This window comes from Chionomys nivalis, chromosome X, assembly GCF_950005125.1.
Source record: "Chionomys nivalis chromosome X, mChiNiv1.1, whole genome shotgun sequence".
Classification (NCBI taxonomy): domain Eukaryota; kingdom Metazoa; phylum Chordata; class Mammalia; order Rodentia; family Cricetidae; genus Chionomys; species Chionomys nivalis.
In genome coordinates this window covers 95,451,547-95,471,583 of record NC_080112.1, presented here as the reverse complement: position 1 = coordinate 95,471,583, position 20,037 = coordinate 95,451,547, and the positions used below count along the sequence as shown (strand labels likewise).

The window sequence follows — 20,037 nt, the reverse complement described above, 5'->3', positions numbered from 1 at the left end:
ACATTAAAATTGGATCCTGGATTTTTCAGTATATTTGTGATTCTTTCTATCCTAGAACACTCTAGTACAGACACTCTGAGAAAGGCCCCTATCTTCCCTTCCCCTTGCCTTTGCCATCCAAGAAAAAAAGGTCTGGAAAAACATTTTTTTTAAAAAAAAATGGATATACTAATACTATAATACTCTCTTAAATATTTAGCACATGAATGTGTCTAAAGTCTTTCAAGAAAGCAATACCGTAGGCTTTAAGGCAGCTTTTCTCAACATTATTTAACCATGCAAATAATTTTAATTATAACTAAGGAACAATGCACAAAGGAAAAGTGTGTTTAATATGTGTAAATCATTGAAAATACCACATCAGATCAGTCCTTTCTCAATAGGACATATGAGCTCTCCTTACCTTTTATTTTTAATTATATGAGCTCTCCTTACCTTTTACTTTTAATTATAATTACACTGTTGGTATAAACCAGTATTCTTTTAACACACACACACACATATACACACACACACACAGCTAAGAAGTTAGAAAAGTGCTTGACATATAGGGAAAAAATGAACATATTTGTGAATTGTTCTATTTAATACATAATCATTCAATGCTATATTAAAAGCTATTAGGGTTGTGTGTTTACACTTTAATGCACTCTTAAATGTATCCTATTTGCCATGTCAAAATTAAAAGATGCATCGTAGAATTTCTCTTAATTGTTGTATTATCTTTAAAGTTATGATCTTAATACAGCTTCATTATAGTAAAAACGACCTGCTTCAAAGATTGTCTATTCCAGATGCATAAATACAGAATTTTTTTCATGCTATCACTTAAAAACTAAGTATTTCACTATAATCTTTCTTATTAATTCATTTTAATTGGCGAATGCATAAAATAACCATCATCCGCCAATCTTAAAACAATGTCAATAAACATGGAATGGAAGTGTAAAGGATTCTGAGGATGTCACAGTAATGCCGTGTTGTATTGTGATCATTAGTGGCTACAACGTCAGGATATGCATATTTTCATCTTATATACGCACCATCTGATCACCAAGAACCACTATTTCAACAGAATCAAGGGAGTTACAGAGAGCTAACTTTCTCACTATGTATCTAATCTAATCTAGGAAATACTTCTCAAAATGTACTTTATCATACAATGCTGGCTTATTAGAATCTAACACCTCTGGAATACCATACCTCCGGACATTCCAAATGAGAACACGGGTGCCTTTTTTGCCTGGAATGGCATCGAACTGGGATAGCAGGTCTTTTTCACTGTTGAAAATTGAATAGTTCAAGATGGCTTCTAGGCTGGGCAAAGAATCTTCAGTAACAACCATTTTTTGTAAAAATAAATCAGTCAAAGAAAATTAATATCTTATGAGGATGATATCAAGAAGTAAGAGTCATAATGAAACTGGCTGGGTCACAAAATGGGACATGAGAAAAAGGAGGGCTAGCTGAGAAGAGGAAGAGGATCAGTGGGAGGGGACAAGAGAGGGTGGGGTAAATATGATCCAACACAGTATATACACAAGAATTTGATGAGACACACTATTATACAGTTATACAAACTAATAAGTACTATAAAGAGGGCCTTTGGGGTTTCATGTAGACACAAAATCGACATGAAAGGGACAGGCATTACTGCTACGAGAAAAAAGAAGTGAAGAGTTGAGAACAGCTGTTTATTCAAACATGAAAATCAGTTATACTTGCTGAATACAGCTGCAAAGATGCGATGTAAACAAAGAAAGTGCTTCGCCTGACCAAAAAAAAAAAAGGGGGGGGGGCAAAGGCCAAAATTTTAACTGTCTGGAAGCAGCTGAGTCCCATTCTTCCTGCCGTATTCTCCCATCAGAAATGAGAGTCCATCCAGGTACGGACAAATGAACCATTCTGCTAGCAGGATATCTGGGAAGTAGGACATTGCAAGAAGCATAACCACAAATGCAGTTAGCACTTATGGAGCAAAAGCCCCGAGAACTTTACCACAGAACAGTGTCTAGCAAAAAAGTAATTATATAAATCAAACTTAACAGTGAGAATTTGAACACAGAAAACAATTAAACTTCTGCTAAGGGTCCAGTATTTTAAAAAATATTTTAGCTACATTCCAGATGTCTGAATAGCTCTTTAAATATAAAAACATTTGAAATAGTAAATATCAAGTAACAGCTGGATTTGACCCATAGAAGAGGTTCCACCAAAACAGTCAAACTAATATTTAATCAATTACTCTCCATTTATAGGAAGGATATTGCTTTGCTGGCTGAATGGGACAATTGGTACAATAACTGCCTGGGCCTGGATACACTCCAGGTAGGTCTGTGACAGAAGTCCAACAGTGAGGGTACCCCCATTCTTGGTGAAGACAAGAGCATCTTTTCCTAGGCGCATGGAGCCCGACTTGAAACCATTACCAAAGACCCCGATGGGACACTGGCTCTTCTTTATTACTTTATCTGTAAAGCCAAAGCTGAAATTACAGAAGAAAAAAGAAATGAGCAAGGTAAAAAGCATCCTAGAATAGTTCGCAGAGAGAATGGTTAGCTTGCACATACGGAACAGCAACAAGTTCTGTTTTCACTCCCTTTGGTATTTCCAGGCAAAACATAGGAAATTACGATTGAGCTATGATACCAATTTTCCAGTGTGGCTTGTGTGTACTTAAATATTAAATAGTTCTATATGCCAGAGTCACACTTTGTAAATGAAATGCTCCCATTGGCTAACATAACAGCAGGAGCCAGGGAAGGCCCTGTGCAGCTGCTTTTCTTGTTTAGATGAATCGGGCTGACTGCTCTGAGTTGTGGCTATATGAAGAGAGTTGTTACCTGGAGAGGGTCATAAAAGTACCAGTGGTGCTAAGTGGGGTACTTACACTAAGCGCCTTCTCGTCTGGTCACATCATTCTCCAAAAATCTAAAAGAGATCATTTATCTTGACAATTCCAACTCCCCACCCAAAGGATAACCCTCCTAATTCTAAGCCTCTGTTTCATCGGCTGGGACAGTTCCCTGGAACACTGCCAAGGGACAAAAATAGGTAGTCCTGCCTGGGAATATCTGCAGACAGCTGCAGTATAAAGTCTCTCTTGTTCTATTAAAGGCCTCTCACTGAGTCACCTCAGCAAACTCAGCAGCCCCTTGTCATCAGCCTACTCCGAGAGTCAAAATCCTTCCCTTTCTTATGTTTTCCGTTTAGATACTCAGATACACATCCAAATAACAGAATACAAAAGTATTTAAACATTAACACCTACAAAATGAGCTTCCTCTTGTATCCTCCACCACCACAAAGAAATGCTAATTTTGAGAACTGTCTATCTCCAGATTACCCAATTTCACAATGATGTACACTGCATTAGCTTACCATTCATTGATGCCCTATGATTTGTGGATTATGCTAAGCACTGGAGACGCAAATGGTAATACAACACATATGATTCTTGCCCTCTTAGCTGATAGCCAACAGGATTTCATGTATTAGCTGCTTCTCCAATATCAATGAAAGAGACACTAGCCCATATGGCACAACCGAGCAGGCTGCTTCTGGCCTTACTCTTTCCAGTGGGAGAAGGGTTTAGCTACCTGGTTTCCATTTCCAGAAGACTGTGCTTTTGTGTTTACTACCCAATAAAAGGGACCAGCCTTCAATTTTCTGTTAAACGATGTTATGTAACGATGTACTGATGTTCTCTAGGTCTCTGTGCATCCTACAAATAAATCTAATGTGAGCTGAAAGCAATTTTCAGGGAAGTGGTCCTCCAAAAAGAGAACACTGAGTTAATGTTATGTTTGGGCCTTAATGATTCCAGGAAGAACGGCTTATAAACTGCTAAGATTCTGATATTTTTATCTTTAATTTTAAACTGATTCTAGGATTTATTTTGAGAACGGGAATGTACTGTTCCTTATCTGTCCTCCGGATCTAATGACACATCTAAAATTCGGGGCTCTTCATAAACAGGCCTGCCACACAAAATGAATTTGTATGGTCATTTGGATTTTTTTCCAATATCACATAACTTTCCATTAGGTAGTCAAGGGAAAGTGGTACAACAGGCAATCAGTCAGTCTCTTATTTTCTAGTCTCCTCTACTCTTTGTCACCTATTACCCCCAATGTACACAGGTCCTTGTATTAGATACTGTAAGGAAAACAGATGGTAATATAAGGGTGAAAAGGTAAGTAACAGGCCTGCGTCAAAACCAGGATGGAAAAGGATAAAATAAAGGAGAAGAGACAAGGAAGCTTTAGACTTGGTTCTGTTACTAACACTTCCATGTGCTGTTTCAACTAAGGTCCCACGTTAAGCATTCTATTTAACTGCAAATACCTAAGACAAGAGTGCTCACCATACTTAATAACAGAAATGTATCAGGTTGTATAGCTTTATATAGCTAAAATAATTTCAGAAGAGCTATCTTGGCTTAGATGGCTCATCTTCACTAAGTTAATCTTGTTCTATCCTCTCTTGTAACAAATACTATTGTCTATATACCAAGGGACTTGAAGACTGGTACTCTCGATGCAATACAATAATATAGCAATTTTCGCTCAAATACCCTTAAGATGTCAGGAATCTAGATTCTAGAGGGATGAATTTAAGTTGGTTTGCTAGCCGGGTGGTGGCACACGCCTTTAATCCCAGCACTAGGGGGCAGAGGCAGGCGGATCTCTGTGAGTTCAAGGCCAGCCTGGTCTACAAGAGCTAGTTCCAGGACAGGCTCCAAAGCTACAGAGAAACCCTGTCTCAAAAAACCAAAAATAGATAGATAGATAGATAGATAGATAGATAGATAGATAGATAGATAGATTGATAGATAGATAGATAGATAGATAAAATTTGGCTGCTGACCAATGAAACACACCTTAGCAAAACTCCAGGGAAATACACAAGTAAGCATTTGTGGGCTTGTTTCCTAGGCATAGTGGTGATCTAACTTGTACTATAAGTGACTGAAAGACTGACAAGCAAGCCGGACAGTGGTGGCAGACACCTTTAATCCCAGCACTCAGGAGGCAGAGGCAGGCAGATCTCTGAGTTTGAGGCCAGCCTGGTCTACAAAAGCTAGTTCCAGGACAGGCTCCAAAGCTACAGAGAAACCCTATCTCAAAACAAAACAAAACAAAACAAAACAAACAAACAAACAAAAAGACTGACAAACAGGCTGTTACTCTCTGGCTGCTGTCTTGGAGCAGACAGACCTACTATGCTCTGTGATTCTAAGTGGAGGCAGCAAAGACCTTCAATCTGACTTCGTGCTTCTTTTTAATCCTTGACCTTTGGAAGAGGCTTCCCACAGTGCTGGGAAAGGCTGCTGAATGGATATATATGGATTCCCATACTATCCAGGAAGTCAAAAAGGACAGAACAGTAGGACTTTAAAAAAAACTGAATGAAAGATTTTCTTTGATTTTGTTTTGTTCTTCCCCTTGAGGTGCCTTCACATGCCAGGCAAGTGCTCACTTACTCAGAGGAACTACCTATTCAGCCCAGACTTTCCTTTTGTAGCTTACTTTTCATGGGTTTCTGTGTTTATGAAAGAAGCTGCTCCTTCAGTTTTGCACCCTAGTTTATCAGCCTGAAAACAGGAAGAGTAGCATAATGAGTTACGAAAACAGGCACAGGATACCGATAAATGTCAGAGGGCAAACAGAATGGCTATAGGCTTAATACTTTCACATGCTTTGCACAATGACTTCTATTATTTTTTTCCAAATATAAAATAAATGTAGCACAAAATGAAAAACAGAAAAAATACCTTACACAGTAATATATCAAAACTACCTCTAAAGTTGACAATTTTTTTTCCTTCAAAAACTGTGGTGGGCTAGGGCTATGGGGACCAGCTAGAGCAGTACTTGCTGGCTGTGTACAACGTATTGCTAGAAAAACAATTGTGGGAAGTGAAGTCTTGGGTGGAATAGATTAGACTAAATGATCACCTTTAAATAAACGATAGACTTTAGCTAGTGTGCATTTACTTTGAGATACAATCACAAGAAAAATCCAGTATACACACTATATGAAGTACTCATTAGTACAGTTTCCTAAAATTAAGTTTTAAATATAAAAAAAATGTGCTCTGTGAAAATCAATGGGAAATATATTTGGTGTGATGGGGAAAAAAATGTTATGGCTATGTAAGGTTCTGCCTGTTTTGGCTTCTTTGGGTGAGGCAAAATTTTGAATGGGTGATACTGATCCTTCATATTTTGCCTCAAATGTCATTTTGTGAGCCATCAAGATGTCTCAGTAGGCAAAGGCACTTCCACCAAGCCTGAAGGCCTGAGTTCAATCCCCCAAACACATGATGGAACAAGAGAGCAAACTATTCAAAGTTGTCCTCTGAATTCCACATACAGGCTTCCCAACACACACACACACACACACACACACACGCACGCACGCACGCACGCACGCACACATGCACACACATGCACAAGTTATTTCTTTGTGTAATTTTTTTTAACTTCATAGGCTAGATTAATTTCCTTCTGCTAAATGGACTCAAAATTTGTACTCTTTCTTACCACTTACCTCTGGGTGAAAGAGCCTACTTACCCATAGCACTAGCCAGCTTCCCTTTTCCACTATACTGTCGACAATTTTAGAGCAAAGACTGTATCTGTCTAGGTTACCACTGGCATTTGAAATAAGGCTTTGCTTCTGATTCATTCATTCATTCATTCATTTGGTAGGAATTTACTGAATGAATGAGTGATTATTCTTGAAAGTATTTTATTTATTTTTACTTTATGTAAATAGGTATTTTGCCTGCATGTATTTCTGCACATCGCATGCATACAGTGCCCATGGAGGAAAAAACAGGGTGTCAGACTCCCTAGAACTGGAGTTACAGACATGTGTGAGCCACCATGTGGATGCTGGGAATTGATCCCAAGTCCTCTGGAAGAACAGTCAGTGCTCTTAAACATTGAACCATCTCTCAGGGCCCTGAAATTATTTTTAAATCATCCTCTTCTTCCCTTCTTTCTTATAACTATATCAACTTTCATATAAATAGATGCACAGAAAACATGGAAGGTGTTTCTATATTTGCTGGACCTACTGTTTGGTGCCCACGTAAATGGGATAAGGTGTTGTGGGAGGAAGTCAGTAAGTAAGGTGATCAGTGGGAGCTAGGGAGGGGGCTCGGTGAGTAAGCTGCTTGATGACTGAGCAAGAAGTTCAGGTCTCCAGCACCCACATAAAAGCCTAAACTCAACAAAGCATGCCTATAACCCCATCATCGAGGAGGTGGAAACAGAGGGATTATCTGGGGATTGCTGGCATGCTAGTCTAGATGAAGGTAAAACCCCAGGTTCAATGGGGAAAAAAGTGGGGAGGGGAGAGTAATTGAGGACAACATCTGACAACAACCTCTGGCTTTCACAACACGGACATGCATGTACACACAGATACACAAACATGCACATACACACAAACACATACAAAAACAGGTGACCAGCAATTTCAGAGAAATGTTGTAATACATAAATATTAATAGTTCTATCCTATGTAAATTGTCTTCTTTTTAGCATGTACTATTAATTCTAGGAATAAAACTGATGTTGTGAATTAGAAAATCAAATCAAGTCTCTACCTCCACATTTACCACATACTGGACATATTTGGCCTCACTTCTAGAGATTTCCCTTGAGTTTTTGTTGGTTCTGTCTTATTTTGGCAAAACTTTGTAGCACAGACAAGCCTAGAACTCTCAATATGCCTAGCTTCTCTGGGATCACAGGCATGCACTATTATACCTGGCACTCAAACATTCTTCTAGAGAGTAAAGGCTGGAGAGGCAGCTCACTGGATAAGAGAGTAAGGGCTGGAGAGGTGGCTCACTGGTTAAGCACATCAGTTGTTTTTCCAAAGAACCTGGGTTCAATTCCCAGAACACATATGGCAGCTCAGAGCTTTCTGTAGGTCCAGTTCCAGGGTATCTGGGACACTACATGTGCACAAAACATGCATATACATAAAACAAAATATTGTTTTTAAAGAAAGAGAGACTAAGGTAAAAGATACACAGACTGCTGAGTAGCAAAATATAACCTCTTACTTTGACCAAATTTCATTTTTGTTTCTTTGAGGAACAAAGGGATTTCCTAAAAACATCTACTAATTCAGAACACTTTCCAATAAAACTACAAGACAATGAATTTGTTTTCCATTTTTAGGATTCTGAGCCCTTTCGCTCCTGGTCAGCACTGCTCCATTGTTACCCATGCTTTACATGCTCCAGTTCAGGAAGCACACGGAGAGTTAACAACCACATCTGCTCAAAAGGAAAAAAAGAAGGAAAGGGTTGAAGAAACACCCATCTTGCACCAAGTGATACGGGGAGACAATAAATCACAAACATTCACCACCACAAACGTTGAAAAATAAGTAAACGAACTCGGTATGTCAGTAGGAATTTATCTTCAGCTTCACTGGTCAGAAAATACCCCTTCTTAACTCCACAGCTCTACGGTAAAAGCTTCCAAGACTATGCATGTGAAGCCTTTAATTCACCTTGCATGGGGTTTCCTTATGCTCAGGCACTTCACAGTTCTGACCCATGAGTCATCCCAACTCCAGTACTTAAGCCTTAAGAAGGAGTTTAGGTGAATTATGAACTGGAGAAAGGGATCAGATAAATGAAGAAATTCAGGGTGGTTTTTTTTTTTTTTGTTTGTTTGTTTGTTTTTGGATTTTTTGAGACAGGGTTTCTCCGTAGCTTTTTTGGTTCCTGTCCTGGAACTAGCTCTTGTAGACCAGGCTGGCCTCGAACTCACAGAGATCCGCCTGCCTCTGCCTCCCAAGTGCTAGGATTAAAGGCATGCGCCACCACCGCCCAGCTGAAATTCAGGGTTTTATTTAGAACATTTTCTCTTCTTGAACTGCCAGGCCTTGCTCCCTACCCTTTCTTACCTTGTTAAATTTGAGCCATCCTTCACATCTCAATGTGAACAGCTCTCTAACTAGGAGACTTTCAGAGACCTCTGAGGTTCCATGTAGCTCATGCTTTCCTATTTTTAAGCTTAGAGTCTTTTATTATCGTTACTTGCCTCAATCATCTGAATTGGCAGCTAGATTCTAAGTTCCTTGCAGGTAGAAATACTGTCTGCTTCACAATCAGAGTCCTCACACTAAGATATGCTTCATAACTATCCATAGCGTAAAGAGAGATAAGTTAAAATACTACAGAAAAGTTATTGAACTGCAAATAAAGTTTGTGAAGTCAAGATAACGACATCGAATAGAGACGTTTTTACCTGAGCATTCGGTGGAGTTTGTGAGGTGTCATCCCACATCCATCATCAGTAAATGTCAAACAAGGTTTATTCTTGACCTCCTCAACATCTATAAAGACCGTCCTGGCAGATACATCTGGGTCTACAGCATTATCTGCAAAAAGGAGAAATCAATAATCTATCAAAACCTCCAGTTCAGTACCAAGACATATAAATCTGTCTTTAATTCCTTCCTATGAAAGTCCCAGGAGATAAGGATGGAAACAATAACAGTGGTGCGCTTACTGAGTTACGGAGAACAGTGGACTTGATGGCAGACGGAGCCATGAAGCTGATTTCTAGGTTTCACAGAATGGATGATCCTGCAGTCTGATTTTCTCCTTATAAAAGTCAGGGTCTATGGGAAAATGGGCTATTTGCAAAGAATTTTGCTTTGATTTGGCTTTCTTACCTCTTGCCTCTAAGACACTTTACAGCTCATGAACACAGTGAAAGGTGGATAGAGTGAACAAATTGAGCCAGCACTTTGGGTAAAAAGAATGAATGTTATGTACATTACAGTTTCTTTGTAAAAAGGAATTATCTTCTGCTTTTTGATATCCTCTGTTAAAGAACATGGGTATTGATGTGGTGGCACATACCTTTAATCCCAGCGCTAGAGGGACAGAGGCAGGATGATCTCTGTGAGTTCAAGGCCAGTCTGATCTACATAGCAAACTCCAGGACAGTCAGAGATATCAGAAATACATAGTAGAGAGTCTCTCTCTCTCTCTCTCTCTCTCTCTCTCTCTCTCTCTCACACACACACACACACACACACACACATATTTTTGTTATCCTTGTTTATAGTTATAAAGATCTCAAGGAGTCACAGGTTAAAATTAAAACATTTAATTGCCTCCTTAAATCCTAGTGATGACAACAAGCCTGTTTTGAGAGAAACAGTGATTCTGCTGTTTTTCTCTGTGTTAAATGTGAGGATTTCTAGCCCTTGAAATGGAGATCCGAATTAATGTAAAAAAACTTCATAGAAACTTCCATGATTCCTCCTGAAGTATATCTTCACAAACAGCGAATTACTTTCAAACTTAACCATATTAAATGTGCCATGTCCTTTATGCCAGAGACTACCACTATCTGAAAGGCCACATCTATTGCCATGGGCACCAGTTTACACAGTCATTAACTAGTATGGATTACTAGTCTCAGAAGGCTTCACTAGTCCTGTTAGAAGTGTATTCTATACAAATGGTGGATAGTACTATTGGTTGGCTATGGTTTGTGCCCTAAAGGCTTACATGCTAGAAGCTCTGCCTTTGGTGGGATGAAGAGATGGCAGGACCTTTAAGAAGCAAAATCTAATACAATATAATTAGGTCACTGAGGATGCTGCCTTGGAAGGGACTGATACTGTCAGATTTGAAAGGACTGGATTACTTCCTACTAAAATGAGTTGTTTTAATCCAAGGCCACCCTGTGTGTTTGGCTCCTTCTGTACATGTCGAGCTCTGTTTTGACTTCTCTGGCACATTGTGATGCCTTGTGATGCAGCTAGGGGGCCCTTCCAGGAAGGCTGGCATGATGCCATTTGGACGTTCCAGGAGCCAGAATCATGATTCAAATAAACTTCTTTATTTACAATGCATTTATGCTTGGGCACTTTGTTAGAGCGACACAAAATGGACTTCTACAGCTAGGTACCTACATCATTTCAATTTCTACTAGGTTTTTTAAACAACAGAGATCTTCCTTTCTATATATCCTTCCTTGTCTTGCTGACATTCTATATGACTTTACTGATACCATAGAGACGGCCTGAGATAGCCATGTGGGGTCTTGATCAGTATCGTTGAACAAATCATGTCATTTCTCCATTGGGAACATCTCTTAGAATCAAGAAAAGTATTACACTTACTCAAAATACACATTTTTACAATATAATTATCAGTATCAGTTACAGCCACTTGGATGTGTGGAAAGTCTGCCAAATAAAACGAGAGGCAGATTAATTTCAAGCGATATGACAGTGTTGCCAGTCATTAATAAAACTGTTACTGGCTGCAATCTGAAAAAAATCTGGACAGCCCCAGAAAGGGGTTACGAGGTCTAGTACAGTGGATTTGCAAGATCCAAGGAGGCCCTAAGCCCCATGTAAATGCGGCATTAGTACTGGGGCTATATTTGAGCAGAAGTCACACGTTGATAAACAAAGGAAGCATTAACAGAAATGCAGTTCTTTACTTTGTAAGAGGCAGGGTTTTTTTTTCTTAACCATCAGGAAGACCTAGCATTTTACATCTGTCAGCATTCAGGAAATTTTATTTGGCAAGCAGGCTCTTATCAGTCACTCCTGCTGGTAGACAGCCAAAGCCATTGAGACCAATACAACTTGTCAACCAGCTGGACAGCATTTATGCATGGAAAATGATGACTATTGAGGGCCTTTTCTAATACTTTATGGACATTCCCAGTTCAAACACACAACACACACTGATTCCAATTACACACATGTACATTGGGACATGAAATGAATCAATTTAAGGACCTCAACAAAATCACTTCTTTTTTTCTCTCTCTTCACAGTTTGGGCCAAACTTCACTAGGTTGTTTTTATTTGTTTGTTTTCTAGGAGTGTACCAAAGAACAAAGGCAGTTCATGAGTTACATGTCTGGGACAGTCAGATATGAGTGGTGGCTTCATGAAGTACAGAGAATATGGGGCCCAGGAGAAGTCAGAGTTGGACAGTGCATCAGGGAAATTGAGATCAGTGGGCATGGACTGGCAAGCAGAGCTTTGCATTTAATTCCTGGTTCCACGTGGCCTTTTATGAGGCCTCAACAAATGATAGTTTAACAACATGATCAGTCCAATGGATGAACTTATACGGTGCTGTCAAGGCAAGCAGTTTCAATCCTACCTCCTGTTGTTCAGCACGGTAAGAACTGGCCAATGTGTAGCATATCCTATCACATCTCAAGGAATCGATCTTCTAGCCCAGTCCAGCCCATTTAGACTATGAACAGATACAATGAGAGAACCCCAACTCCTTTACCTAGAGTTAGATGAGAGCTGTCCCATCTTCATCTGGATTCACAATTCCATACACTAATACACTCTTACCTCTTCTCTCTTAGTCTGTGCCATCCCTTAGCGAGAAGGGTCTAGCTCCACCTTGCCTTTGGCTTCCAAGTTACTTTAGCAAGAACATGAAAATCCTTACAGCCTAAGCAGTTCCACATTTACCCTCTACATGATTCCTTCTCTCTCTTTTTTTTTTCTTTTTTCTTCTTATTTGGTATTTCAAGACAGGGTTTCTCTGTAGCTTTGGAGCCTGTCCTGGAACTAGTTCTTGTGGACCAGGCTGGCCTCGAACTCACAGAGATCCACTTGCTTCTGCCTCCCCAATGCTGGGTTCCTTGTCTTAAAAAAAAAAAAAAAGGAGTTCTGTAAGTGAAGGTTCATCCCTCGTGGGAACCTGGTGGTACCTGGTGGTGGCGGCAGCAGGAAAGGAGGAGCCTAACAAATCTTTCAGTGAGAAGAGAGATAAGGAAGGAGAGCCTGCTTTGAAACTTCACAAGCCTCCATCTGTTCCTGCTTCAGTACGTGGAGATGTGCAAGGTTGCCAGGGACAGGCTACTGCACTACGAGGCAACTTGCAAGCAGATAGAAATATAAAAGTAAGGTAGGTAATTTTTGGTCACAAGGCTATTCTTTGCGCGCACGCACATACACACACACATACACACACGCGCGCCCAATCATTCCAATGGCCAGTACGACTGGAGTTGTAGCTCCGTAGAATACTTGTCTAGTATGTGTGAAACTGTGAGTTTGGTATTTAAAAAGATGGTTTTCTGGAGCTGAAGAGACGGCTCAGTGGTTAAGATCAATTGCTGCTCTTGCAGGGGATCCTGGCTTGGCTTCCAGTACCCACTGGCACAACTGTCTACAATTCAAATTCCAGGGGATCTGATACCCTCTTCTAGCCTACCTGGGAACTGCCCTCATTTGTACGGGTACATTTACATACATGGTAAAACATTCATACACATAAAAATAACAAATCTTTTTAAAGCTATTTTTAATCCATCCATCTTTCTGCTCTATACACCCCCAGGTTCTGTTACATCTTGCTTTTTCTGCTCTTGTTGTCATTTTTCTTAACTTACAGGGTTTATCCCCTCTCATCTGTATTATTGCAATAGCTTCCTAACAATCTTAAAAACCTGTGTCTCTCTTCTCCAACTCCTCTCGGGTAAGATCAACCACCCTGAAGGAGCGCTCTAAGCACGAACTCTCCTTGTCAGGCTAGCAGGTCAAATGTCAAGCCTCCCAGCCACATCCTGGTTGCAGCTCACCTTTCTAACCTCATTTCCTACTTGGAATTTAAGTAAAATGACCCATGTTTGTGACCTCAACCTGCCACTTACTTAGACATGTGACCTTAGAAATATACACTATCTCCAATCCTCTTTTTACTCATCTTTGAAAGAAAAAAAACACTGCTCATTTCCAAGGATAAACTACAAGGATATGTTTGAAAGCTCTTTCTTTAATCAGTTAAAAGCATGTGCTTTTCGACTGTTTGTGAACTCGGTGCTCTAATTAAATTCAAGGACCAAGTAGACAGTCTTCACGCTTTTGCTCATCCACTTTTTCCTTGTGAGTGGAATGTCGTCCCCTCCATCCCACTCACCATATCCACATGCCCCAACCCTTCAGAGCACTGCTCAAATGCCCCCTCCTCCACAAAACGTTTTCTGAGCCCTCTGCTCCTGACCAGCGTGAGTCACTCCTCTTCTGTCTGTACTCCTACAGCCCTCGTGGGCATCTCTTTTCATACAGCGTTTGGGATATACTACATGGTTGTTCCAGAAGCTGATACATGTTTTGTCACACCTACTAATAACGTGGATCTGGATTATATCCATTTTCTACCTAGCTCGGTGACTTTGTATATAGGATGTTTAATACATGTCTATCAAATAGTGTTCCCCTAAAAATTAATTCAGAAGGAAAGAAAACTGTTGAAGGAAAAGACAAATGAAAGGTATGAATTCCCAGTAAACATTCTGATGTTCCTTTGCCCTATCAATATTTGTGACTTAGTTTTTTTAAAAAAATCTGTCTTTGTGTCTGTGTGTGTGTGTGTATACATATACATATATCATACACATATTTGAATTCATGATAGTCATCTTAGGCCAGATCTATTTTTTTTAACTCAGTGCTTTAAAAAAATCATGATGTGAGGTGAGTGTAGTGGAGCATGCCTGTAATCCTAGCATTAGAAGGCAGGCACAGATCTGTGTGCTAAAGGCTAGCCTGAGCTACACAGCAAGTTTCAGGTCAGTTGGGCTACACAGTGAGCCACTGTCTCTAAAAGAAAAGAAAATCATATAAAGTTATTGTCATAGCTTAGTGGCAGAGCTCTTGCTTAGCATTTATGGGGTTCTGGGTTCAATTCCTTGCATCACCAAAAAAGGGGAGGTGGACAAATCATGTATTTCGAGATTACAGTTTGAAAATATCCTTAACTTTCCTCTCTTTTGTCTTTTAAAAATAAGCTACATGCACATAGATCTCATCCCACTATTCGAAGGCTCTCTGAAGACATAGTGAAAAGCCTAAGACAGAGTCGCCTCAGCCTGGAACTTCAAACTGCATCAATGCCACTCTCCTCCTGAACTTTCTAGACTGCAATCAGCAATCTACTATATAGCATTTTGGGTTATAGCCAAACTAATCATCAGAATTCTCCATCACCTTCCAAATAACTCTGCTGGCTCTTCCCCTCGCCCACCGACATCATTACAAAAACAAGTCTCATGGCATGGCCATAGCGGTGGCTTAAGTACTCACTGGGGTTCATTCACGTAGCTTTGAAGCCATTTTCAAGATTTTTGTTCTGTGCTAACTGGCCCCATAAATCTGTCTCCCTTCTTTGGGTTTCTGAAATATTTATAATGTGCCTGCTCTCCGTGCTGCTGAACTGTGTGCAGAACTGCTTTTCTCTTTTGCGTTCTGAGCCGAACGCCACTGCAGAAGCGGATGCAGCCAGCTCCAAGGAAGCAACTGAAAATGCTCCTTAAGCAAGCACCGGTGCACCCAGAGGTTAAGTCCTTAAGTCCTCCGGATTCATTCCAGCGGTGTGAGGGCGCTCGTGGACTACGAACCCAGCCCTCTGCAGTCTCAGGGAGCCAAATGCACTCGTGTCATCATCTCTTAAGAGATGTCCCATCATTCCTAGACTTTGTCTCTAAAGTTAAAGAAGTCGGTTCCAGATCTTTCCAAGGAGTCTACACGCTCCTCTGCACTGTTCCTTTGCCAGCTTGGGGCCCTCTGTCGGCCGCCAGCCGCTGTCGAACCCAGGCGCCTCGGGGCCCGATATTTTTATGCATTGCTTTTTGATTATTTACTAAGAATCCTAAAGTGACTGGAACATCACGAACCAGACAGAACAACGGCGCAGGAACCCTACCAAACTCTTCATACACACCTCGCTTCCTGGGCTTTCCTGGCAGGATCTAGTTCCCCTACCCCAGCCCCCGAGAGAACACTGTGGCCGAGGCCCCCCAACCCTTCCCGGGCGGACCCGCCCCACGCGCCTCGTGCATTCCTCTCGCGTCCACCGCACCACGCTGGCACCGCTGCCCCGGCTTGCGACCCCGCGGCCCGGCCCACCGTCGCCACTCACCTAGCAGCTCCGCGATGGCACTGAAGGGTCGCGTGTGACTGCTGGAGTTGCTCTGGAGGTAGCGGGGGCTCATCTGGGGGCGAGAAAAGGTCCCGTCCCGCGTGAGGCCTCGGCCCGCCGGGCCCACCCCGTGCGCCCCCCGCAGCCCGGGGACCCGCGCTGGCTCGCGCGAGTCCGTCCCCTCGGGGGGCCCCCGACCTACCGTGCTCAGGCGAATCCCGAAGGCCTGCGGGACACTGCCCGCCCGGGCCAGTCCGCCGCCCGGAGCGCCAGGGCCCGCGGGGGCCCCTCGGTACAGGAGCATTTTTTTGGCCGCCAGGATACTCGTTTGCCGCTGCCGGACCCTTCGGCCGGCTGTCCCACACTAGACCGCGCTGTCCCCGGACTCGCAGATGGCAGTGGCCGTCCCGGACTGGCCCTCCCTGGTTCCCACTCGCAGCTGGCGGAGGCGGGGCGCACTGCAGCCACCTGTCCCCAGCGGGAGGGGGTGAAGCTGGAGGAGCCCAGCGTCTGCCCCGCCTTGTCAGCACCTCTCCTGACCCACCGACTGCGGGGGCTGCCCCACGGGCCGTACAGAAATATGGCGATCTCCTGACAGACGCTCCTCCATCCCCGCCCCTAATTAATTCTTGGCGTTTGCCATAGGCCAAGCGGCCGAGCGGGAAAAGCGCGAGGGGAGGGGGGGGGGATGGCGGTGCGTGGGGAGGGGCGGGAATGTGGCAAGAGGAGGGAGAGCGTGCATGGGATTTCTGGAGTCCCACTTAGGCTGCATGACTAACAGGCAGGATAAGACAAGTCTTTCAAGTTTGAAGGACTACAGTCTTGCTATCTGTGAAGATAGGAAACTGAAGCTAAGGGAAGTCATTCCAATAGCGGCTTCGAAAGTGTATGGAAGCACCCGGAACTTTCTAGAATGCAATTGGCAAAATGCCTACCAATCCTTCAAGCATGCAGAGCGACTTTATAAAAGGAGAAACTGAATTGACTTACTGCGAAATAGGGCATCGATTAAGTTATAGAATGTGCATAAATTAATATGCAACTTTGTGTGTTTGCAGGCTTGCGACTGCACAGTGCATATACCACTTGTGTTGTTGCACAGAGCACACACCACTTGTGTTTGAAGGCCAGACACTGAAATCCCGTGTCTCTGTGGCTGGGGTGACAAGCTTGCACTTTACCCACTGAGCCATCTCCCCAGCCCCTAAGGAATGTGAAATTTTTATTTTAAAAAGTTTTTATTACTGCACTCAATTATTTTGTGTGTGTTTGAGCATCTGTGTTTGTGTCCTCATGTGGAGATCAACGCACAGTTTGCGGAAGTAGGTTTTCACCTTCCACCGTGTCATGTGGGTTTAGGGATCCAACTCAGGTTCTAAGGCCTGGTGGCAATCACCACTGAGTCATTTCACCCAGCCCAATATTCAACTTTAAAAGGACAAGCCTGTTGTAGATGAATCTACATTTACAGATGCTGTATTGGTCAAACGAGGATGGTCAGCGTGTTGGCTTCATATACTTATATTTTTTTCATATAATGAAAGAATCAAACCCAGGTCTTTTAAGGACACACCAGGCAAGTATCCTACCACCAAGCTGCATCCCTCATTTCTTTTTCTGCATGTGTGCACGTGTGTGTGTGTGTGTCTGTAGGGGGGGTGGAAGCCCTACATTGCATGTCTTTTTCAATGAAGCTTACCAATTTAGCTAGACTGCCTAGTCAGTGAGTTCCAGGGATCTACCCTCCCAATACCCCCACCACCTCAGCACTGGGGTACACTTTCAGGCGGGTGCTGGGGATATGAAGTCGGGTCCCCAGGCTTTGTATGACAAGTTCTTTAAGCTTTATCGACTAAGCCACCTCTCCAGCCTCCCTTTGCGTGTGTGTACATGTTTTCATGTGGGGAGGTAGCCTGTGTGTGTATGCGTGTGCGTGTGTTTGTGTGTGTGTGTGTGTGTGTGTGTGTGTGTGAAAGCCAGAGGTCAACTCTACCTTGTGTTTTTGAGACAGCGTCTTTCAGTGGCCTAGAATTCACTGTGTAGAATGACTAGCCTGATTCTGTCTCTCGGGTGGTAGGAGTAGAAGAGGACGCCCACCTTGCTTGTTATAGAGCATGTGTTCCTAGGATTGAACTTAGGTTCTTATCCTGGCACAGCAAACACTTTCTTAACTGAGCTATTCGACAGACATCCCCCCCCCACACACACACAGAGACACTTTTTTTTGAGACAGACTCTTAGTTCTCACCTCAGACAGGCCTTTATCTCTCTATCTTCCTTCATCAGCCTGTGCTTGGAACAAGGGGGAGGGCCTCCATGCCCTTTTGTTTGTGATGAAAATGTTTTTAAAAGTGTAGCTATTTAGAATTGTTTAGCAGTTTATTGTACTCCCCAGACTCCTTATTGTTTGGTAACATAGCAGAACTTCTTCCTTCTAACTACACACCTGCTGCCCAACTTCTGCCGGTGCCTGCCTCTCTCAACTAGCAGTTCACCTGTGGTCGGACATTGAAGGGGAATGTTAATTTTCGCTAGAGTGACTAGTACTGCAATAAACATGGAAGTGCAGATGTCTCTTCTGTAGTCACTTCATTTCCTTTGGAAACGTTCCCAACTTTGGGATTTCTAGACTCCGTTGTAATACTGTGTCTAAATTTTTAAAGGAAGCTCCATACACTTTTTCATAATGTGTACCCTAATTTGCATTCCCACCAACCGCTTACAAAGGTTTCCTTTTTGCCACACCCATAGCAGCAATTGTTTTCTTGGTCATTTTGTCATTCTGAGGTGTCCTCAATGAGGTGTCCTCTCATTGTGATTTTCATTTTCGTTTTAGCTACACTGGGATTTTGGTGTACATGTATACTGAGTTGGACCTGGGGCATCATGCCCCATCACACTACCACCGAACTATCTATTTCCGGCTTCCTTTTTACCTTTTATTTTGAGATAGGGTGCCCAGGCTGGCTTTGAAATTCCTTTGCAGTCCCAATAGGCTGAGCATGCAGTCACCTTTCCTTAATATTCACAATAGCTTGGATTGCAGGCCCATGCCATCAAGGCCAATGAGTATTTTAAACTAACTTATGGGCTTTTTATGGTTTTTTTTTTTTTTTTGAGAAATCGACTTCCGCTGTAAGTCTCATGAAACTGGGTAAGTAGTTATATAGATAGTAAGCGATTAGTGGGGAAGAGGCAATTCTTCCATGGTATAAAAATGTGCAAGTTGTCCAGGGCACTCTGGTGATACAGGTTTTTATGAGCAGTCGCCCATGCTGGGGTAATGTTTTTTGGCAAAGCAGCTGCCTGAATCACCCATGTTCCTCTAAGTAGCCCCTCACCCATGTCCCTGTAAGTAAGCCCCCCAAAACCCATTGATTCATCAAACTGTATTTGAATGGAATAATTTCTTTGATCTGCTCTTGTTCTATCTGGCGCAAATAGAAAGAGATTCCACAAGTAAAGTCATACAACACTGTGTGGCATGGTACCTTTTATTGGGAAATCAAGTATATATGTATGCATTTACACATAGATCTATGTTCAGCATATGTATCCAGTCAACTCAGTGTCCATGGGGCACTGGTTATAGAACCCCCGAATACACCCAATTCTGTATACGCTCAAGTTCTGTGCATAAAATGGTATAACAATTGCATATAACCTACCCCTATTTTCTCATATACTTTAAATAATCTCTAGATTGCTTTTAATATGTAAAAATGTACATATTATGTAAATCAATGTTGTGCTGTACTGTTTGCAAAAAGTGACAAGAAAAAAATTGTGCCCATTCAGTTCAAAAATATTTTTAATCTGGGGTTGGTTAAATAAATATATATAATATAAACTAACTAAATATATAAATATGCCTGGTCTACAGAGTGAGTTCCAGGACTGGTTCCAAAGCTATACACAGAGAAACCCTGTCTCAAAAACCAAATATATATATATACATATATATATATATATCCTAAGTAATATAAATGTGTATATGTGGCAAGTAATTATACGTGTATAACAAATACATGTATGTAATGAAATATATAATAAAATATACAAATATATGTATAGAT

The 20,037-nt window shown here is 41.9% G+C and overlaps 1 protein-coding gene across 3 annotated transcripts in view; it reads right to left on the bottom strand.

The window, feature by feature from the left end:
• Nucleotides 1-16,520, bottom strand: part of Morc4 (MORC family CW-type zinc finger 4) — a 59,101-nt gene extending 42,581 nt beyond the window's left edge. For all 3 annotated transcript variants that reach the window (XM_057759408.1, XM_057759409.1, XM_057759410.1), the window contains exons 1-5: nucleotides 16,164-16,520; nucleotides 15,962-16,034; nucleotides 9,285-9,417; nucleotides 2,268-2,485; nucleotides 1,204-1,351 (exon numbers count right to left, since the gene is read on the bottom strand). In XM_057759408.1, coding sequence (XP_057615391.1) covers nucleotides 1,204-1,351; nucleotides 2,268-2,485; nucleotides 9,285-9,417; nucleotides 15,962-16,034; nucleotides 16,164-16,265 — 674 coding nt within the window. In that variant the 5' untranslated portion in view covers nucleotides 16,266-16,520. The remainder of the gene's footprint in view (nucleotides 1-1,203; nucleotides 1,352-2,267; nucleotides 2,486-9,284; nucleotides 9,418-15,961; nucleotides 16,035-16,163) is intronic.
• Between the last annotated feature and the right edge of the window lie 3,517 nt (nucleotides 16,521-20,037).